The 20290-nt window shown below is 41.9% G+C and overlaps 1 protein-coding gene and 2 long non-coding RNA genes across 3 annotated transcripts; 2 read left to right on the forward strand and 1 right to left on the reverse strand.

Annotated features, from left to right (window-relative positions):
• The first annotated feature begins 5305 nt into the window (after positions 1 to 5305).
• Positions 5306 to 9215, forward strand: LOC139063347 (uncharacterized). The gene is made up of 4 exons (XR_011516727.1): positions 5306 to 7749; positions 7820 to 8037; positions 8461 to 8553; positions 8664 to 9215. It is a non-coding gene; the product is annotated as an uncharacterized lncRNA (long non-coding RNA).
• A 699-nt stretch (positions 9216 to 9914) lies between these two features.
• LOC139063348 (spectrin alpha chain, non-erythrocytic 1-like) lies at positions 9915 to 11246 on the forward strand. The gene is made up of 4 exons (XM_070545065.1): positions 9915 to 10460; positions 10533 to 10565; positions 10646 to 10681; positions 10890 to 11246. Exons 1-4 carry the CDS (start codon positions 10446 to 10448, stop codon positions 11103 to 11105), a joined length of 300 nt encoding a protein of 99 aa, XP_070401166.1. The 5' UTR covers positions 9915 to 10445; the 3' UTR covers positions 11106 to 11246.
• A 128-nt stretch (positions 11247 to 11374) lies between these two features.
• LOC139063349 (uncharacterized) lies at positions 11375 to 13304 on the reverse strand. The gene is made up of 2 exons (XR_011516728.1): positions 12410 to 13304; positions 11375 to 11709 (listed from the first exon to the last, which is right to left on the reverse strand). It is a non-coding gene; the product is annotated as an uncharacterized lncRNA (long non-coding RNA).
• Between the last annotated feature and the right edge of the window lie 6986 nt (positions 13305 to 20290).

The raw sequence follows: 20290 nt of genomic DNA on the forward strand, positions 1-20290 counted from the left end.
AGGTAGAAACCTTTTTTCCGGCTCTCCCTGGATGTGTAGGATATCCAGCTCTCCCGTAATTCGATCCCTGCTCCTGGATGAAAAACGGGCCTTTTCAACAACATAAGAACCTCCCCGACGCCCCGGACAGAGCGTGAAAACACTGGTTGGTGGTCGAGACGGGACACAAGAGGAACAGAGTACAAAATAAACGAGGTAACACAACCTTCTCAGTGACCTTGTGGTAGATTGTCCACCTTGGGACCAGGTGACTGGGGTTCAAATCCTGATTGGTTCATACCAAAGAAAAAATAGGAACCAATGGCTCTTTGCTTGGCACTCTGCTTTAGGGGTTGGTTTGGGGTGTTAAACCACCAAATAGTTCAACTAACTGCTCCCATATTTTAAAACAGCTTTATCAGAAGTCAGCAGTGTGAAAATGACGTGAGACATCTCTTGTCATTAACTTTTAGCTAATGCTGTGATTTAATGTTGAGCTGTAGTTACCTTCCAGGTAAGGGCTCAGTTAATCACTGCGGTTGAGTGAATTATTATTTGAATCACTTCTAGAACATTGGGTTCTAGGTAGGAGTGGAGCTTCAGTCGTGAATAATAAAGATAATAGTTTATTTTGCAATGTCATGTGCAACATGACTACTTTAATATGATGTGAGACAATTAGGAATAAAATGTAATAAATTAAACATGATTTGTGCTTTATAAAATCAGTCTACACTGCATGAGTTCACAAGATTGGAAAAAAAAATCATAAGAGTCCTTATTTCACCCCAAGCAGCAGCTCATCCCTCAATCAACAATGTTTGCAGCGCCATCTTGTGAAGAAAAGAGGTAAAGCATTGCTTTAAATCAAACGGAGAGCTTTTTCAGCTCTCTGTGATGAACAGGAAATGTATTCAGAAGTACATTCTGTCATATGTCAGTACTGATAGGGCTGACCTGACACCCTGGGACAGGATAATGAGAGATAAGGTTCTGAGGAATTTAAACATTGCTAAATCAACAGAGGAGGGCAGTGTGATATGATTCAAATACAGACTTTCATGTAACTGCTGTGTGTAATAATCATCAGGCCATTGAAATAGTTATGAAGTTTGTGTGTGTGTCAGCAATAATCTACATATAATATGATTTTGGTAAAAAGATGTAATTTTATTTTACTGATCTTCTAGGAAAGCTGACTCAGCAGTAGTGTCGCTGATGCATGTCATGCTATTCATTAAACACAGCAGCGACATGATCCCATTCAATTCCCCTAGAAGATAAAACCTGTCAGCTCAGCTGAATCAAACAGAGATAGAGATAGGTAATAACAGCTGAAAATCCTCACTCGCAGATTTAGGAGAATAGATGCATTTTGCATTTTTATCTCACAAATGGATTCACTTCAGAGTTGCCATTGTCAGTCCTGCATCTGAGTCATGAAGGGACCTGTCAACGTCAAAGTCGTGGATTGTATGTTGCACGTCAACGCTGAGAAATTCAGAGAGTTTCACAAAGGACAAAAAGAATAGCGGCATATTTAGTCTGGCAGCAGCATCGGTGGTGTGAGCAGCATTTTAAACTGAAGCTAAAACAGCAGCAGACACTTGTTACATAAAAAGTCATCAGAAATATTTACAAGTATCTGCATGTGAGAGAAGAGGAGACGTGACAGGATTAGGGTCAGTTTGAACAAACCTGGTCGCTCTGAAAGCACGAGTTGTTTCTGCTCTTGTACACGGCGTAGCAGCAGCTCCCAATGAGTATTTGTACCTTAAACAGTACACAGAGTCTCAGAGCCTTACAGTTCAGATGAGATAAAATAGACTGAAGACTTAAGAAAGTGGAACAGCTCAAGTATAAGAGAGGAAAACCAACATTTTTTTCAGACTGCATAGAGACAGATACTCGTTAGTAAAAAAAACCCACTTATCAACAGAAACTCACATAATTTCCCAGTGAAATTAGAGAGGAAACCTAAAATCTAATAAAAATAAAAGATAAAACTAAAACATGCATGGAGACAACATCGGTGTGTGTGAAGCTGGAGAGTCTAAGAAACAGGAACATAATAACTCCCCCTGCAAAGTATAGGTGTGAGTTAGCGCTTTTGAGGGATGAAACATTCAGCCAGTGCAGAGAAGAGATGAGTGCGCTGATCTTTAGTGTACTTCAGGGAAACACAGTCTCATGCATGAGACTAGGTGTAAATGCACGTTTAGCACTCATGAAAGATTGAAAAAGAATATAATTTATGAACTAAAAACAGAAAGATAAAATAAAAGAAATATATTTGAGACAAAAACAAATCATCCATTTTTTATCCACTTAAGTTCAGGATGACAGGAGGCAGGTTACTCCCTGGACAGGTCCATCACAGGGCCATAAACAACAGCTAAAGGAACATGGCCATTTCAGAGCTGCTGATTAGCCTGACAAGCATGTTTTTAGTCTGGGAGCAGGGGCGGCGTTAGGCCCGGCTACTTGGGCTGAAGCCCCGGATGTTTTATGAAAAGCCCCGGATCTAAATCGCGGAAGTAACATGCAGTACCAAAATCCAACAGAGAGGGAGCAGCTGGCATTAGTCTGTATACAGCCTGCCTGAGCCTCCACCACTGAAAAAGAAGCCCTTCAGCAGCCGGCTTCTTCTACACTCTCTGCCTGAAACGAATGAGTGAAGATCTGGTGAAGATGGACATAAGGACGTTTTTTAGACAAAAAGTACAACGACAGAACCCCAGCTTTGATGAGACTGGTGTTGACTCAGGTTTGTGAGTCTTATTTGAAAATATTTGTTGTGCTGCTGGTTTGCCTAAAGTTAGCTTACTATCAGGTAAAGTTGTTGGAGAAAGAAAGAGAATATTTACTATCATCTCACACTAAACACTAACAGGAACAATACTCTGCCCTGAAAATGCTTAATATGTAGCTTCAGATTAAAAATTATGTGGTACAAGACAAACATATATGATGTTGACTAGTGCGTGTCACGTGTGTGTGCGCGTGAGTGTGCGCGTGCGTGCGTGCGTGTGTGTGTTAAGCCCCGGATCTTCTTCAGTCCTAAATCCGCCCATATGTGGGAGGAAAGCCTTAAAAACAAAACAATGCAAGCCAAATGTAAACATGCAAACTTCGCACAGACAGGAACCAGCCTGAAGTCGAACCAGCAACCTTCCTGCTGCAGGGAAACAATGCACCACAGAATATCTCAAAAATAATATATACATAAACATGTGTCATAAAATAAACTAAATGAAAAGGTTGAACATGTTTGGGCTACTTTTTGACTGCATTCCCAAGCTAATGCCTGGTCTCATCCATCAGGGAACTTCATAAAAAATTAAAAGCAAATCAAATATGCACAAAGTCAAACCGATGACTGTTTAAAGAAACACGAAGCCTCTGGCACTGTGATGCAAATGGGCAGGAGCATTTTCGTGTTGTACAACTGCTAAAGTGAACATGTCTGTTGGACAATAATACCTCCTGTTTGAGCTGCCCTGCAGATGTAGATGCAACACATGACCTCAGATGTTTGCAGAGTTCACTTCAGACTTAGTTGTAGAAAATTTCTTCCATCCTCTTTGGAAATATATTCAGAAGCTTAGCAGGCTGAGTGAATTTAACAGCACATCTTCTGCAGCATTTTCTTCAGCGCGTTTACAGACACGAGTTGTTTCTTCCTCTTTTCTGCTGACCTGTGGTTCATTCCTACTGGGAACACAGCCAGATACATCCGGTATTAACATGACAAAGAGACTTCTCAGCATGTTGTAACAAAAAAATACACAGCTATATCTCCTAATACTTTCCTCTGCGTACTCTATCCTGATGTTCCTGCTTTTACCTCTTTTCCTTTTGGTTCCAGCTGAGGGAGGTCATCTCCAGCACCATGCCTCCTGCTGGGAAATAGGAGTGTAAACAACAGCTGTAAAAAGAATCAAAACTGTCTGCGTATTGTTTTGAAAATCTCCAAGTGATGTGCTGAAGCTGAACACCTTTATATCTTCACAAGTGAAGACTACATCAACCTTGTTTTCCTTTGGCTGCTGAAATGATACATTCAGAAGCATAAAGATATCAAAACAGTGATTGATGCAGCAGATAAAGCTGCAAATGTTCAAGAACAAAGTCAGATAAGTAAAGGAAGTGATGATCGAGCTGACTGATTGACTAAATAGTTTGCGCTTAGTTTTTCTGTGTCAATATAAAAACTGATGTTAGTAAAAACTTTTGTTTGTATATGAAACATCTTGTTTAAGGTCACATGATGTTAGCTAGATGACATAAACTGTATGTAGAGACGTTGAACAAAGAACACATTCTGGTGTGAGATCAGTGATTTGGTTGGATTTGGTTTTCTGGTGGAGGAGAGAGAGGGTACTGACATGAGCCAGCATGGCCTCCAGCGTGCTTCAGAATTTCAGAGCTGGAAATTTTACATGATTCCCACAAATTCCTGCCCTTTATTTGTTGTGTAGTGTTATTAGTTTAGTGTTTGACGTCATCGACTTCTTACGTTGGATTTTGAGGTCAGGTGGGTTCTACTTTGGTTCTGAAGTGATAGAGAAGAAACCAGAGGCAGTTTTATTAGTTTGAGTTTTGCTGCTCCCCAACTCCATAACCTTTATTTGTGTTTTAGTGGAATAGTTGGATTTAGATCAGAATGTTAAAGGTGTTGATCATTCATTTAATCAATACATTTGCAGTGGTCTTTGGTGCGCATGATTGCCTTGCAAGTCATACTCAGGGGGAAAAAAGCCCAGAAGCTCCTGGGTCAGCATCAAGCCCCCACAATGCCGCTCTAAAAATGGTCCCATCCCGGAAGTAAGAAAAATTGCAGTTCCACCCTCATCCGCTGGGGGCTGGTGCCAGAAGCGAGCAAATCCTCATTGACTCCCATGTTAAAAATGCCGATTTCACAGCAGAAATAAACATGTTTACAGCCTGGTACCAAAACATGTTTTTTGTCTAAATTATCTAGTTTATACTCATGACAACTCTGAGGGGGGTGAATTTTTTTCTCACTCTTCTGTTTAAGTGTATTGAAAGCCTAAAATTCTGTATAATTAATGAGCATCCGACACACGTGACCGCCGCCTCAGACCCACGTGACCACAGAGCTAGCTCCGTGGAAAGGCCTCAGTACAGCCTCGGTCTGGCTTGGAAACTGCTCCGGCATTTTGAGTCTCTGTGTTTGTGTATTCTTCTTTGGATATTATTGGTGCAATTGTTGGACAAAATGACTTGCAGTGGTATTAATTGCACTAATAGAGCGTCCAAGGAGTCTCCACTTCATTTTTTTCGGTAAGTTAAAATCTATATTCGTATTTTATGTCACTGCCACCTTTAAACTAGCTGAGTTTACCGAAGTAGCTAGCTAACTATCAGTTTAACATGTAGCATGTACTGTTTAACCATGAAATTTAAATGTAAAATACGGTAAAATAATTAATAGGGCATATTTAGATGGGTAATAGGGTAAAACCCAGTGCATTTAAGATAAAAATGGGTTGAAATATGACGGAGCGCTAAGAGGGAGACTTCTGTGTCCAATCTTCCATCCGGTAATCCCCAGCGGTCAGGCCGGGCAGCCTGACCGATCCGGCGCCTAGCTGCTGCGCGGTCTGACCGCTCGTGGAGTTTTTCATGTCTGACTTTAACCGCATCTAATACTGTGTTACGGCGTGAGCGCAACAGCGACAACTTAATATCGATGTGTAAGCAGCCTGAGTGGTAGGGTGTTTTCATCTAAACCCTTAAAACCTCCAGCAGGCTATGCTGCACTATTGACGTGTTAGCGCGCGGCGCTAACAACTTAGCAACGTGACATGTCTCTGAGAAAGCGTAAAACACGGATGCTTCTTCTGAAGCGGAAAATAACACCTCTTCTTAAGCAGAGCAGGATGTCGCCTCGGCTCGTTCACGGCCGAGCCGGACTGAGCTCGATAACATTGACCAAGCACAGCCACTGGGCCGTTGTAGCTGCCACCAGGCCTGCTGAAGGAACTCCAGCGGGTTTCATCAGACTCGTAAAGTTTCTTGTTTTTGCTGGGGATTTCTGTATTTTACCGCTCCCTCCTGCAGTCTTCCCCTATTAAAATTTAAAATGTGTAACTTTATGTATTGTGATGAATGACTAATATTCATGTAAAACTAAAACGTTAGGCATTTAGGGGGAAAAAACAAAATAATAAACATTATACAGATGTCAAATAAATCAAACTGTAATTAAACTATATATTTTCAAAGTCATATAGACAGCATGATGGTTTGTGTGATCCGCGCGGTTTCACTTACACCCCTTTAATGATCAGGCTGTTTTTTATTATTTTTATCAGCTGATAGCAGTTAAAATTATGGTAAAAAATACTTTTATCTGTTTTTGATAACTTAATGCCCAGGAAGAGCATCTTCTCTAGACATTAAATATAACCCAAATGTTTTATTATGAGCAGATCTGATGAAGGTGTAGACAAGCAGTCTACAAAGTAAAACTTGTTTAGAGTCCAAACTCTTACTAAAGCTTTTGAAAAGAAAAAATGGTTGAATTTTGAGAAATATCCACAACAGGGGAGCGAGACCTCTGAAAAATGTAAATTTTCTCTGAATTCATAGAATAATGTGAAGATTCTGGGAAAAGTTGGGATTCTGAGATTAAAACGTAAATCTTTCTTATCATAATTCTGGCAGTTTTTGTGTCCTTCTGCTGTGGAAAGTCGTGCAACATGAAGATACTGAGAAGATGCTTACAACCTGTATTTTTATTCCATCCATAAATAAAATCATGAGCTATTTTTTTAATCCAAATTTGATCCAAAGGGCCATCGTTGGTTCCAGACCCGTTCTAGAACATTCCTCTAATCTTAAAGTCATCATCAGTTTCTTCCTTTTAACAAATATTTATTTGTTCAAATATTTAATATTTATAACTGGAATATTTGTTCCTCCCTCTCCCACTGCAGTTAGTCCTGTCCTGCAACCCTGTTTTTGCAGCTTAGTGAAGCCAACCATCACTAACCTGGGGGTGGTTTTGGACCCAGAGATGCGGATGGACTCCCACATTAGCCAGGTGGTTAGATCCTGCTTTTCCCGGCTTTGCCAGCTTCCAAAGATGAAGTCCATCCTGAAAGACGTGTCATATTTTCTCCCCAAGCCGGACCTGACCGTCATGTATCGGTCCAAAATAGTGTGATGATATTGTGTTTTTTGTACATAACAGACTTTTTAACAGACAAATTTGTCGCATTCTCCTACACCTCTTCACGGGCTCGCCACAGTAAATATTCTATTTGGCGAGAGATAAACTTTATTGTATTTATCCTAGTGAATCTATAATTAAACGGGTAAACTAGTAGCACCACATCCAACATCAAAGAAAGTAAAATGTTACTATCAGGAGAGGGAGAATGTTTAAGTGGTTAGCAGCAGTGTGCTAGCCGATGGCCCCCTCCATGAGGCCACCACAGCTCAGCAGAACGTCGTTGTAGCTTCTTCTGGGGAGAAAAACACTTAGAGAAAAAATAAAGTTAACAGCTGAAATAGCAGGAAATAATACAGTTAAAGAGCAGATTGTAGAAGAAAGAAACCCCTGGGTTAAACTGGTCTGTCTACTGCATAATGCTGAACTCTAACATGTGTCCTCAGGGAAGGACCTGATTGGTGTCCAGAACCTGCTGAAGAAGCACCAGGCTCTGCAGGCTGAGATCACAGGTCATGAACCTCGCATCAAGGCTGTCACCCAGAAAGGAGAGACCATGGTGGAAGAAGGTAGAGCAGGTCTGGTCCTGACATGTTTCTGAGGTGTCTGCAGGTTCTGGCTCACTTTTTTTGGGTCCAGGTCACTTCGCTGGTGAGGAAGTGAAGACTAAACTGTGGGAGCTTCATGGACGTTGGGACACGCTGAAGGCCAAGGCGTCCCAGAGGAGGCAGGACCTGGAGGACTCTCTGCAGGCCCAGCAGTACTTTGCGGATGCTAATGAGGCCGAGTCCTGGATGAGGGAGAAGGAGCCCATCGTTGGAAGTCCAGACTAAGGGAAAGACGAGGACTTGGCCGAGGTATGGAAGTCCCTTCCTGAGAAACTCCAATCGCTTTTCTTTGCTCTCTTTCCAGTCCTTCATAATTAGTGTTTCTGTATTTGTCATTTCCTTCGGTTGTCAACCAGACGTCGTTGCTCGTTTGAGCGTCTCATGGGTTAGGGGTAGAAGTGCTGGCCTCGCACAGGAAGTGATGACAAACGTGTTCCCGTCGCTCTTATTTCAAACGGTTTACAAGCTGTGATGTGTGTTCCCGCTGCAGAGCAGCCATGACACGTGGCAGCCGGCAGAAGGCTCACGCTTTTCCACTAAACACCCGCAGAGCTGCGTCTGCAGTGAACTGAGCAGGGTTTGTTTTACGGTGGCGGATCCGATTGGACCATCGCTGCGAGAAAGCTCCACTTGTGTCAGACGAGCTGAAGGTTCTGATGTTCTGCTCCACAGGCTCTCCTGAAGAAGCACGAGGCCCTGATGTCGGACCTGTCGGCTTACGGCAGCAGCATCCAGGCCCTGAAGGAGCAGGCCCAGTCCTGCAGGGTGAGTTCAGAACCCTCGGCCCGTCAGAACATTCTTATCCACCACGTTCTAACACCAGACCTGTTAACCCGAACGCAACAAGGTAATCAGCAGGTGCTTTTGTCCTGCAGGACCTGAAGGCCAACGAGTCCCGCCTGAGGGACATCAACAAGGTGGCATCTGAACTGGAGTCAGAAGGTCTGATGGCTGAGGAGTAGGGCTGCAACAACGAATCGATGAATTCGATGAAAATCGATTACTAAAAGCGTTGGCAACGAATTGCGTCATCGATTCGTTGTGTTGCGCAACTCTTCCAAAAGCCCCCTCCCCTCCCGCCCGCCGTTGCGCGCAGATCGGTGGAGAGCCGGCAGGTGTTTGTAAGAGGAACATGGCAGAAGCAGCGAGACCCCAAAAAAGTTAAAACTTCTAAAGTTTGGGAGCATTTTCAGTTAAATCAGGCGAAGACATGCAACGTTTGTAGGTCAGACTTAGCATGGCACGGGGATACTACGGTGATGATGCAGTGTCTTAAACGCAAGCATGTCAGAATCATCAGCGAGGAAGGAGAGAGCTCGGTGTCCGGGTAAGTTAAAAACTTTTCAAAAGTGATTCACCCAAGCCCCAGATTATTACACAGGCTAGACATGCCCTAAGCTCTTAAAAAAACTCTATAAAATTGTAAGCGCGACGCTATTTGATAGTCGGGGGGGGGGGGGGGGGGGGGGGGGGACTCGCGCCGCTGCGAACCGGTTCCGCCGTCACATTCCCGCAGAAACTGGTTGATCACACCGGGGCCAGACTACTAGCATGTGGTTTTTCAACCACAATGTCCTCAGAAGCAAAAACGCTTTTAAAAGGGAGGGAGGAGTCCTAACTGTTGCTGCAGGCGTGTTGTGTGAGAGTGCAGTTATATACTGGTTAATATATTTTTGGGTTCAGTTGCTTTCATGTGGCCTAATGTAAGTCTATTTGGGATCATTGGAATGATCAGCAGCATCTCTTGATGTGACTTTATGGCAGTTGCCCAGGGCATCATCGCAAGGAGGATGGCATTCCTTTACTTTTGTTTTATTTGGTATTTTTCAGTCATTTTTGGAAATAGTGATTAATTTTGATTAATTCACAGCCTATGTTTAATTACATTTAAAAATTAGTTGTTTGACATCCCCAATTATAATAAATGTCTACAGATGAGATCAAACAAAACAGATGAGAATTGCCCTTAAAGAGCAAGTCACCCCCAAATAAACTTTTTTTTGCTGATAAACTAAATAAACGAGTGTCTAATCGTGCTGCAGACACGTGTCGTCAATAATTTGGCACTTCAGTGCATCTTAGTTAAAATTTAAATATTCTGCCTAAAACTGGCAGTGTTGTGCCGTTGTCAGGTAAAAACTCTGCACTGTATTTTAATTTAAATCTGCCACCGCTATTGGCTAAGAAGTATGCTATGATGTAAACTGGTACATTATGATGTCACAATGCTGTCGTGAGCCTGAGTGTGTGTGTATTTGTTAGCGGCTCCGCCCTCTCGGTCTGCCAGGCAACAGCATGTGTTGCATTTTTCAAACATGAAGCGGGAGTGGAGTTAGACTCTGGTAGGGGTTGACTTGCTCTTTAAGCTGTTTAATTTGGACCAAGCATTTTAGGTCACAGATAGATGTAGCTTAGGGTCTCTGTCTATACACCTTATAAGACAATTTAGGTGATGGCATGTTGTTTTTCTGCTATTGAACAGTTTTCTAATAATGTTGTGTTTAATAAAGTGAAGGAAGGAGAAAAATAACGTTTCCCTGGCAGTTTTTAAAAATGTCCCTATGTAATCCGATTAATCGATTAATCGTGTCGAGACCCCATCCGATTAATCGATTATCCAAATAATCGTTTGTTGCAGCCCTACTGAGGAGGCTCCTATGGTTCAGGCTCAGGTGAGCGTCACCTGTCTGCAGCAGCTGGTCCCTCTCACTTCCTGGTTTAACTCTGCTCGTCTCTGTTTGTAGCAACAAAAACATCTGGGTTCTGCTCCTGGAAAGGTGCATGTTGTCCTCCGCCTCCACCAGAACCAGACGTGGTGTTTATGTTACCACTCATTTGTTTGTTTGTTTGTTTACAGGATGAAGCCGACTCTAACACGGCGTCACCCTGGAAGGTGAGTTCATTCAGCTGATCAGAGGTCACCTCTGATGGCAGCAGTCACGGCCGACCGTGCTGACATCACACAGGAATTCAGGTGACCCGGCAGGCACCAGGTGCTGGTGAAAGTGGGGACATGTCAGCTGGTTGCCATGGCTACAGTTATCTTTATGCATCTGTATGACTGCTGACTGGTGTGTGTTTCCTGTGACCTTTGACCTCAGACCGTACGGTTGGGCGTTCAGACGACGGCTAACTTTAATTCCATCAAGGTAAGAGGAAGGTCTGAGCGATCCGTCTCCAGGTTTCTTCGTCCGGCGTCCAGCCCGCTGGCGTCCACCTTCATCTCATCTCACTTCATTTATAGTGCAATACTTTCACATTATCATTTTCCCACACTTCTGTATACCTGTATTTTTTTGTTTTTCAATAAAGAATGACAAATTATTTAAGTTTGGTTTTTGTTGCACACAAATATATATCTGTAAAAAATATCTACAAAGCTAATGTTTACATAACAAGTATGATTGGGTTTTGCAATACGGCACTCAAGTTTATTTTAGTAAGATTTTCAAACCAAGTAAAGTTAGTAAAGAACACATTTCTATTGTCTGTTAAGAAACTGTTGGGATTTAAAATGGGCCTGTTGTACAAATAACTTGTAAATGATTATTCCTCACTTTTGTCTTAACCAAAGAAATTCCAGTAATTGAGCAAAAACATTTATTTTTAACACTACAGTTTATAAAACAGGGCGCAAAGTGTCGGCACATGTATGTATGTCGATGGTCCGCCCCAACCAAACCAAGAGACACAGACGTCAGGGAGGCCAAGGTTGTCTCTGCAGCTCTCTGGGCACCACGCCTCACTCAGCTGTCTCCAATGATCCAAATGGCTATGGAGGAAAAAATAACAGGTTTGGCCTAGCTGTTTAAAGTACAAAACCATTCATGAAGTGGTCAAGACAAGTACTTGGTACTTACACTTGCTGCTTTGTGTAGCTGACGTTGACACACAGGCTGCCATGGTGACCTTTTAATAGATCTAAGAAAAAAATGTAATAAAAGAATGAAACTTAAAAACTCCCAGACCTCATGTCATATTTACTAATCAGCTATGGCTGATTTGTTTGGATCACAGTGAGTTACACTAATTCTAATATATTTTTATTTCTATTATACATACATACTTTTTAACTGTTATTTTCACATGACTGTTATCAGGCTCTCTTGTTCTGGTTCTGATGATAACTCTGTCTTCCAGTAAGTTATCTTGTGCTTACTTCATCTGTATAATGTCTCTTTACTTTTGGTAAATTGTACTGAGTCCAGAATAAAGACTAGTTGGCTGTACAAGATACAAACAAGTATTACGTTTTGGAAATATATGAAACACCGCCAGCATCTGTTAGAGCCTGTGGCGGGGTGCTGAGGGCCGGCTCCAGCCCAGGAATGAGCTCTACACGCTGGCCGGGAGGGTTTCAAACACCGCCATCCTCTCCTCTGCTGGCTGTTCATTCTGTTATGGTTACCGGTGCTTGTGTTGCAATGTGAAACGCTTGGTCTCAGATTTTGTAAGAAAGATAATAAAATATCCCCCCAAAATACGACTTAAATATATTTTCTCTTCTTCATGATACATTTAATGGCTGGTGCGACTCAGGAGTGATAGCGCCGAAAAAAACTGTACTGAAAACTTGCTCAAAGCAAAATGTATTCATTACGGAAATAAATTATAAACTTACCGATTTAAAACTTTTTTAATACAGGTACTTCTCACGAACAGGCGCAGAAAACCTCCACCTAAACTCCGTGTGAGGTTCAGGTCAATGGGTGTTCCAGTTAGCTCCGGTTGGGTTGAAGCTAGGTGGCTACATCCGTTAGCTCGGCTCCCACCTCCGCTTTAGCTTTGGGTTAGCCAGGGTTAGCTTCAGGTTAGCTCGTAGCTAGTTCGCCTGGGTGTCGTCACTCGAGCCCAGCCTTACAGCCACACCCTCAGCGCCTCCTCTCTTCCCTTTTATGGAATTGTCTGGGCTGGACAGAACCTGTGACACGGTCAAAATGGCGGTGGTGGCCACCTCCCATTATAGACAACAAACGTGTTATTGAAGCCAATGGAATCCGTTTGTCCAGTATTTACAGTCTATGGTCAGCATGGACAAGTCTGCTGCAGCAGAGTCTTATTTCCTGGTATTTGGACAACACATATTACTCCTGTCCTAGATTCCCTACACTGGCTTCCGGTGGCTTACCGGGCAAAGTTGAAAGTTCTGTTGTTTGTCTTCCGGGCCCTTCACAGTGGTGCCCCACCATATCTGACTGGGTTGTTACAGATGCATGCCCCCACATGCTCCTACAAGAGTCGACTGAAGATTCATTTTTATCGTTTGGCTTTTATATAATATGGATTTTTAGATTTTTAGTCTTTTGTCATATCTGTCTTTTATCATATCTGTCTTATCATTTTAGTCATTTTTTAAATGCAGTTTTCAATCTGTCTTTTTGTCTTTTTGCTCTTTTACTGTTTTTATGTTAAGCGCCTTGGGCTTCTGTAAAGACAGTGGAAGGCGCAATACAAATAAAGTTTGATTGATTGATTGATTGATTGATTGGTCTGGCCTTGAATCGGATAACAACGACACAACTCTGCCCTTTACCCAGTTTGCTCTGCAACACGGATGTTTTATGTTTAAAACAACAGCCTATCCTTGTCGTGAGCCAAGATGAGTGAGTCCAAGCGACCGCTTGGGGTACAGCGATTACGCTTTTCAAGTCCTAGAGTTTCATTATCTTTTTTCTATCAGAAGCTAATGCAGTAGATATGCGTAGAAGAATATTTTTATGTTCAGCCTGCATGAAAAACCCATAATGACTAATGATAATAAGAAAGAAATGATTTTTCAGTGTTCCACACCTTTAATGTGACAGTGTGTATTTTTTCCTGACGATAGGAGGTAGTAGATACCTAAATAGTTGCAAGCAAGCAGTGTTTTTGTGTTGGAGCAAGGTCTTACCAATGCATGCCCATTAGGGTAAAAAAGTGCTGGGGAGTGCAAACTTTAGCAAAATAACAAACACATAAGACTCCCTTTCATCACTGGCAACAAGTGAAGAGGTAAATGTGTAAAACAACAACATTTAAGAATGACGAAAGTTTTGCAACCATTTGTTGCAAATCAGTCAATGCATTTTGTCCTCATGGGCTCCTGTAGAAGGAAACATGGCGTCTAATATGGCAACACCCAGAGACAGACCCGCTCCTGTGTATTTTAGACCTTATTTTTATGGTTAAATGTTACAAAGCCACCAATACTTTTCAATAACTGGGCATCAACTCATTTATTTTCAACAACATTTTGATGGATATTTCCAGAAATTAATGGTTAAAAACTACACATTGTCTCTTTAAACTTAACCATAGAACGTGATTAATGCAGGTTTGGCTCAGTGGCTGATAGAAAACCTTTATTGTCAGTTTAATGTTGACATTTTGACAACTTTTTAGCATTTAGCACGCCCTACATCATCCATCACAAACGCCCTCGCTGTCCCACACTGCTCCTCTTTTGTGATCCTGGCATCTGTATGCCATATTTTAATGATCGGAAAACAAGAATTAGAGTTTGATGTTTGAATTTATTAGAGTTCAACTGATATAAATGTGAGAAATGGAAAGTCAGCGTGTCCCTGGAACAACATCTGCTGCACCATCTTGTGAAGGTTCCTCTAAGCCAGTCTGAGCGTTTTAGAACAAAGATGACCATTTAAACAGGAGCTATATTCAGAGTTACACTTTGTCAAATGTCAGTTTTGGTTGTGGAACATTATGAGACAGGACAGTGAAGTGCATGGCTTGAATACATGAACGCAAAGCAGATATTTTGTTGTTATCAATAGATGGCAGTAGAATCACACTACTGCAGAAGCAATATTAATACCCTTTGCGGGAGATCATAGGATTAATAAATAGCCTTGAGTCATGGTGAAAATACAAAACTGCAAACATCATTTATCAGAGTCTGTGTGGAGAGTTAACAAGATCTTATTACTGCTTATTTGTGTGTATTTCAGTTCGTCGCCTCCAGAGTGTGGATTATCTGAATATAACATGTGATTCAATCTAGGTGTCACTGATGCATGTCAGGCTGTGTGTCAAAGGCAGAGATCTTCAATCACTTCACTTTCATCCTAGGTCACAATTTAATCACAAAAGAAAGAAGGTAGAACAACTCTGATGCTCTGTTTGTCACAGATGTAGAAAGTGTAAAATAAATATATTTTGCATCTTATCTCATGAATTAGATCCACTCTGGAGTTGATGCAGAAACTTCAGACATAGGAAGGAGCCTGATGACGTGGAAGCTGAGGAGTGAGGAGCTGAGGAGCTTCAAAGGAAGCTAAGAAGTTAGTTAATTTTCACGCTAAGGAGGAAAACATGGCAGGTTTAGCCTCATGCAGACATTAACAGGGTGAGCAGCGTTTCTAGCTGAGGCTCAGAGCAGCCACAGCAGCAGCAGCAGACACTTGCCATGTGAGAGGTCATTAGCAGCATTTACATGGATGTGCATGTGAGAGCAGAGTAGACAGAGCAACACCAGGGTCAGACCCCCTTCTTCACTTGTAATATCAAGTTGAACAAACTCCCCTCTCACTCTTATGTCTGAATCAACATGTTTAGGCTCTAAATGATGTACAACACAGCAGCAGGAAAACCACCACTCACTCTCCTCTCTGTGTGTGCATTTAGCTGGAGACCATGTGCCCTCTATCATTATGTTCATTCAAGACAACATCTCACAATAAATTGTGACGGCTGCCCGATATGATGCTGCTGCATGCCATTTCCGGCTTTAGCAGACATTCTGTGATCTGTCAGGCTCTCATAGAGCTGGATGTTTGTGGAGAGCTTGGGTCTCTGCATCCTTCGCTGTCCCTGCTGCCCCTACGACCAGATGGGTCAGTGATTGTGTGGTTGCAGCTTGGAGGGCCCCTTCTGTTCTCAGTGTGACCCACTCATGGGATTAAAACCTCAGAGAGAATCATAAAAACTGCAGTTTCACAAGGTGCACGGATTGCAGACATTCACTCGTGTCCACAGTTGCTCTATGAGCAAACACAGGCAGAGTGCTCTAGGGTTGAGTCTTTTAAATCATCTCACAATTGAGTCGGAATGATTCATTCTCACACTTCGAAAGTTTTTCTCTCCAATTTTTGCAGCTTTTTACTTGCTTCCTTCCATTTTTCCTTACCCTTTTCAAAAAAGAAAAAAAAACACTTAGTGGATTTTGACAACCTACAAGAAAGGAAGACATGTAAAGGTCAAAATAAAAAGTCTCAGGCCTAAAAACTTTCTACAGCAGATTTATTTAAGAAATACGGAAGAGAGACCCAAAACAAGACCTGAGAGTTGCATCAGCTTTTAGTTGATCACCTATAGGAGGATGGTAAATGCACTCTCAATTCAGCAAAGACATTTCCACTCGCTCAAACTGTTTTCTGTGGCAAATAAGTCAAACACTCTATAGATTTAGCATCAGGCTGCTAGTAAAAAAGTCTTTTTATGGTTAAATGAGTAATAGAACAGTGAAAGGTGGCTTGAAAAAGCATGCTCTCACAAGAAGACATGTACAAAAGACTGGATGTGTCCAAAAGCAACCACCACCCAAAGACCTTCATAAAGCCTGGAGCACTATTTCTCAATCCATAAAAATGTAAAATAACTTGAAAATACAAGAAAGTCTGGCTCATTTGAAGCAAAATACAAAGAAATCAGGCATGATGTCAGATTCATTCAGCACCAAATCATGCATGACATCAGAGAGCTGTACCTGCATGTGTTACATTCGGCGAAGACAGATCTGTCAGCCTGATACTTTAGCGATTAACAGGAAAATTAACAAAAGCTATTGTAAATCTCTTTAATAAGCTGCAGGCAGACCTGATCTTTTATCATTCCAGACAAGCTGTTAGAGAGGGTTACATTATTGAAGTGGTATTTTTCTTGCCATGTCATGTGGAAATTTAGTCAAGTCATCTTCAGCTGCTATTGCAGTCCATTAACTCCATTGTGAAGATACATAATTGATGCAGCCTTTGGGTAGAGTTTAATCAAATGGAGAGTGCTCCACACTCCACCGCCATCTGAAAAATGAGAACCACAATCCACCGCAATGTACTTTGGGTGGTAAGACCATAATTCACACTTTGAATTGATTTATCATCATTTGACTTTGTACTTCCTGCATAATGTCCAAAGAAAATCTTGCAATATTTCAGCTTTGGAAGGGGGATTTGAGTGGAGGAGCTGCAGCATGCAGCCGGACTGGGATCGATTTTAGAAGAAAGTAAAGCACACACATGCTACATCAACACGTGTGTGTTTTAGCAACCTGCTCCCTTGAAAGTGTGTCTTTTTTTAGACTCTGTTTTTGTTTGATCCTCGTTTGATATGTAATTTTGTCACACTTGGCCAAATCTCTGCATTTTGTTCCCCTAAAGAATTAACTTTGCTTTGAAATAACAGCAGAGATGTTGGATGGGGAATTACACTTTTAATGCTGCTGCTTGAAATAAAAACCTCAGCTCCAGGGTTGCATTTCAAAACCAGCCACCACTTAGATGTCATTGCCACTTGGTTTAAATACTGTTGGCTTTTGTATGTGTCCTCTTTGATTTGATGGTTTAGAATTAAAAACCTAGTGTTCTATGCAGGAATGCGCATCGTCTGCCACCATTCATCCTGGTTTTAAGCTAAGATCATCTTTAGGCAGAAAATGAAAAAAAGTTAAATCTGTTCTGCTCAACATTTGGACACCATGACTGCAGGATTTTGTGTTATCTGTTACAAAGACTCTCAGCCAACTGTAGCTCAGTAGTAAGCTACGTAAGTAAGTAATGCTGATCGGCTGTGGCGGCCATCTTGAAATGGGCTGACCCTAAAAGGTAAACAGGTATAGATATACATTTAATGAGTAGTTTTGTAGAGGTTTATTCACATATTTTGCAGTGACAGGCTGACTAAAACACTTGAGTAACAAAATTTAGAACAAAAATCTGGTAAAATCATGTTTTTGGGATAGAGTTTGTGTTGTGAATGAATCTCAGCAACATTTGTATTGGAACTGGCAATATTATAGCCATAGGCGTCATTTTAACCGGGGACAGCTGTGTCCCCCCCACTTTCAAAAAAGCCTGCTGATGAGGATTTTTGTTTTACCAGCTCAGATCTTATACCAGGGGTCGGCAACCTGTTCCCATCAAAGAGCCATTATTACCCATTTCCCACAGTAAAGAAAACACCGCAGCAGCCGCAGCGTTGTGGGCGGGGCCTAGCCTCAGACAGCAGAGAGCTGCTCACAACCAGGTGACAGCAGCTGGTACTGGTCGCTCGCATGGGCATCACACCCGTGGGGGATACAACACCCACACTTTTCCAGCTGTTTTGCTCACCTCCACACCAGTCTGGTTTCTTTATGTCGCACTCACTCTGTTTGCCTCATCTCCTTCTTCACTTCCCGCTTCTGACAGCTGATGTCGGGTTTCCAGGAGAGCAGGAGAGGGAGGGACGGAAGAGCTCGACTGAATTCATAATTTTACATCTTGACATTAGCTGTACAAAGTCTGAGTTTGATAAAGTGAAGAACAACAATTTGCAGAGGTTATAACAGGCGCAGCGCCAGGTTTTCATTTTTGGGTGGGCCACGGTAATTCTGGACAGACCTTAATAAGCAGTGACTTAAGTGAAGCAGGCAGGTCGTGCTAGAAAATTTCGTTTAAAAAGACGTCATAAATGTTTTCCCCCGTCATTTTTATTTCTAAAATATGAAGTAAAAACTCACAATTTAATTTTCATTCATTTGTCATTCATATGTAGTCTACAGCCGTGCGTTAAGTGGACCATCTTCCAGTAAACGCAGAGCATCCAGCCCACCTCTCCAAATGCGTAAAATGTGCATCAGCCGCTAGTTAGGCGCGCCGCGCGCACCGTCAGCTACGTCAGCCCAGACAAGAGCAGAGCAAACAGAGAAAGAATAGAGGATAATTCTGTCTGGATGTGGATGGAGATTACATTTTACAGCAGCCTGATCATCATTTAAATACGTAAACCATCACCTGTCTTCTAGTCCACGCTATCAGCATTATTTTAATTGGTGTGTGTGTGTGTGTGTGTGTGTGTGTCTTCATGTAGGCTAGGAACATTTCACCTGCCGTGGCCCGACTGCTTCTGCTCCACATAAACTTTGTGCGTGATCAAATGTCTCTACAGGTGCTTTCTGAGCTGAAGAGGCGACTGGATGCGTCATGCGTCTCCATATTAGAGACGGGAACAAGCACTGTTCAGCCAAAGTTTCATAATTTCATAAAAATAACATTTTTCCAAGTGACACATCCCTCAGAGAGACCGGGTTTCCAGACCGCTTCAGTGGGAGGAAATCAACCAGCATCCTTGAGTTTATCCGTCAAAATAAACAGTCAAATGGAAATATCTGTAACCTGTCATTTAACTGTTTTGCCTTATTGTGAAGATTGTTGCAAAGAGAAACAATTAAACTTGATTAACCCCAGAGCCACGCATCACTGTAAATGAGGGGGAAACGATTTAATCGGATCCTTTTCTTTTCAACATGGTTTAATGTAAAGTTTCATTCAGTACAAACTTTAGTTGCACCAATCTAACGAGACAGAGCCTGGATTTGTATTCTGAACAGTTTAAACATGTTTAAAACGGAGACATGCGTGACACGTCTAAAATTCGCACCTGCTCTGCTATTATGGAAATTAAACTAACAAGATGAATAACATGAACTTATTTTAGGCACAGACGACATCCCCCACATTTTTGAAAAGTTTGCAACGCGCCTGGTCGCTCGTGTACGTCAAAGTTATCTTTCATAAGACGATAATCAATAAAACGATTTCTATAAAGTGGATCCAGAAGTTGTAGCCTGTCTCTGCCTACAATATTTTGATATTTTTCACCCTGTTGGTGGTTTTACTGAGCAGGTGCCACTTTTGTCATACGTTTCTTTTTAAAACATGTTTAGACTGTTCAGAATACAAATCCAGGCTCTGTCACATTTGATTGTTGTAATTAAACTTTGTAGGTGGGGAAGGTCAGAAAGCAGCTCAGAAGCGCCTATGATTACGCACAAGCGTGACGCGTCAACCCGGTCTCACAGTAAGACCGGGTTGGAACTGTTCAGGTTTACGCAGACAATCTTTACATTTAGAATTAGCTTACAGGTGTAAAATTAATGCAGTAAAATATAAAGCATTTTATTTAAATATCCATTCATTATTTTACAAGCACAGAGAGCCGCATCAGATGGATGGAAGAGCCGCATGCGGCTACAGAGCCGCCAACCCCTGTGCTAGCCTACTTTATTGTCCCCAGCAATTCTGAAAACAAACTGACGCCCTTGATTATAGCCAATCTTGCATCGGCTTGGGTTGATTAGCTGTGTTAGCCATCTTAAATATGACTCTGAAATTTAATCAGTTTCCAAAGGTTACATTTTGGTAATTTCATTTCAGTCCATCCAGTGGTAACGCTAACACATGAACTCACACACTCAGCTGTCACCTATAGGTGGCAGACAATAAAAATTGGTATTCTATCTAATCCA

Source organism: Nothobranchius furzeri, chromosome 15, assembly GCF_043380555.1.
Source record: "Nothobranchius furzeri strain GRZ-AD chromosome 15, NfurGRZ-RIMD1, whole genome shotgun sequence".
NCBI classification, from domain to species: Eukaryota; Metazoa; Chordata; class Actinopteri; order Cyprinodontiformes; family Nothobranchiidae; genus Nothobranchius; species Nothobranchius furzeri.

Excerpts from the sequence above, each read along its gene's own strand:
- LOC139063348 (XM_070545065.1), top strand. Across the intron at positions 10,566-10,645 it reads TGGGTTCTGCTCCTGGAAAG|GATGAAGCCGACTCTAACAC; the intron begins GTGCATGTTGTC and ends GTTTGTTTACAG. Across the intron at positions 10,682-10,889 it reads ACACGGCGTCACCCTGGAAG|ACCGTACGGTTGGGCGTTCA; the intron begins GTGAGTTCATTC and ends CTTTGACCTCAG.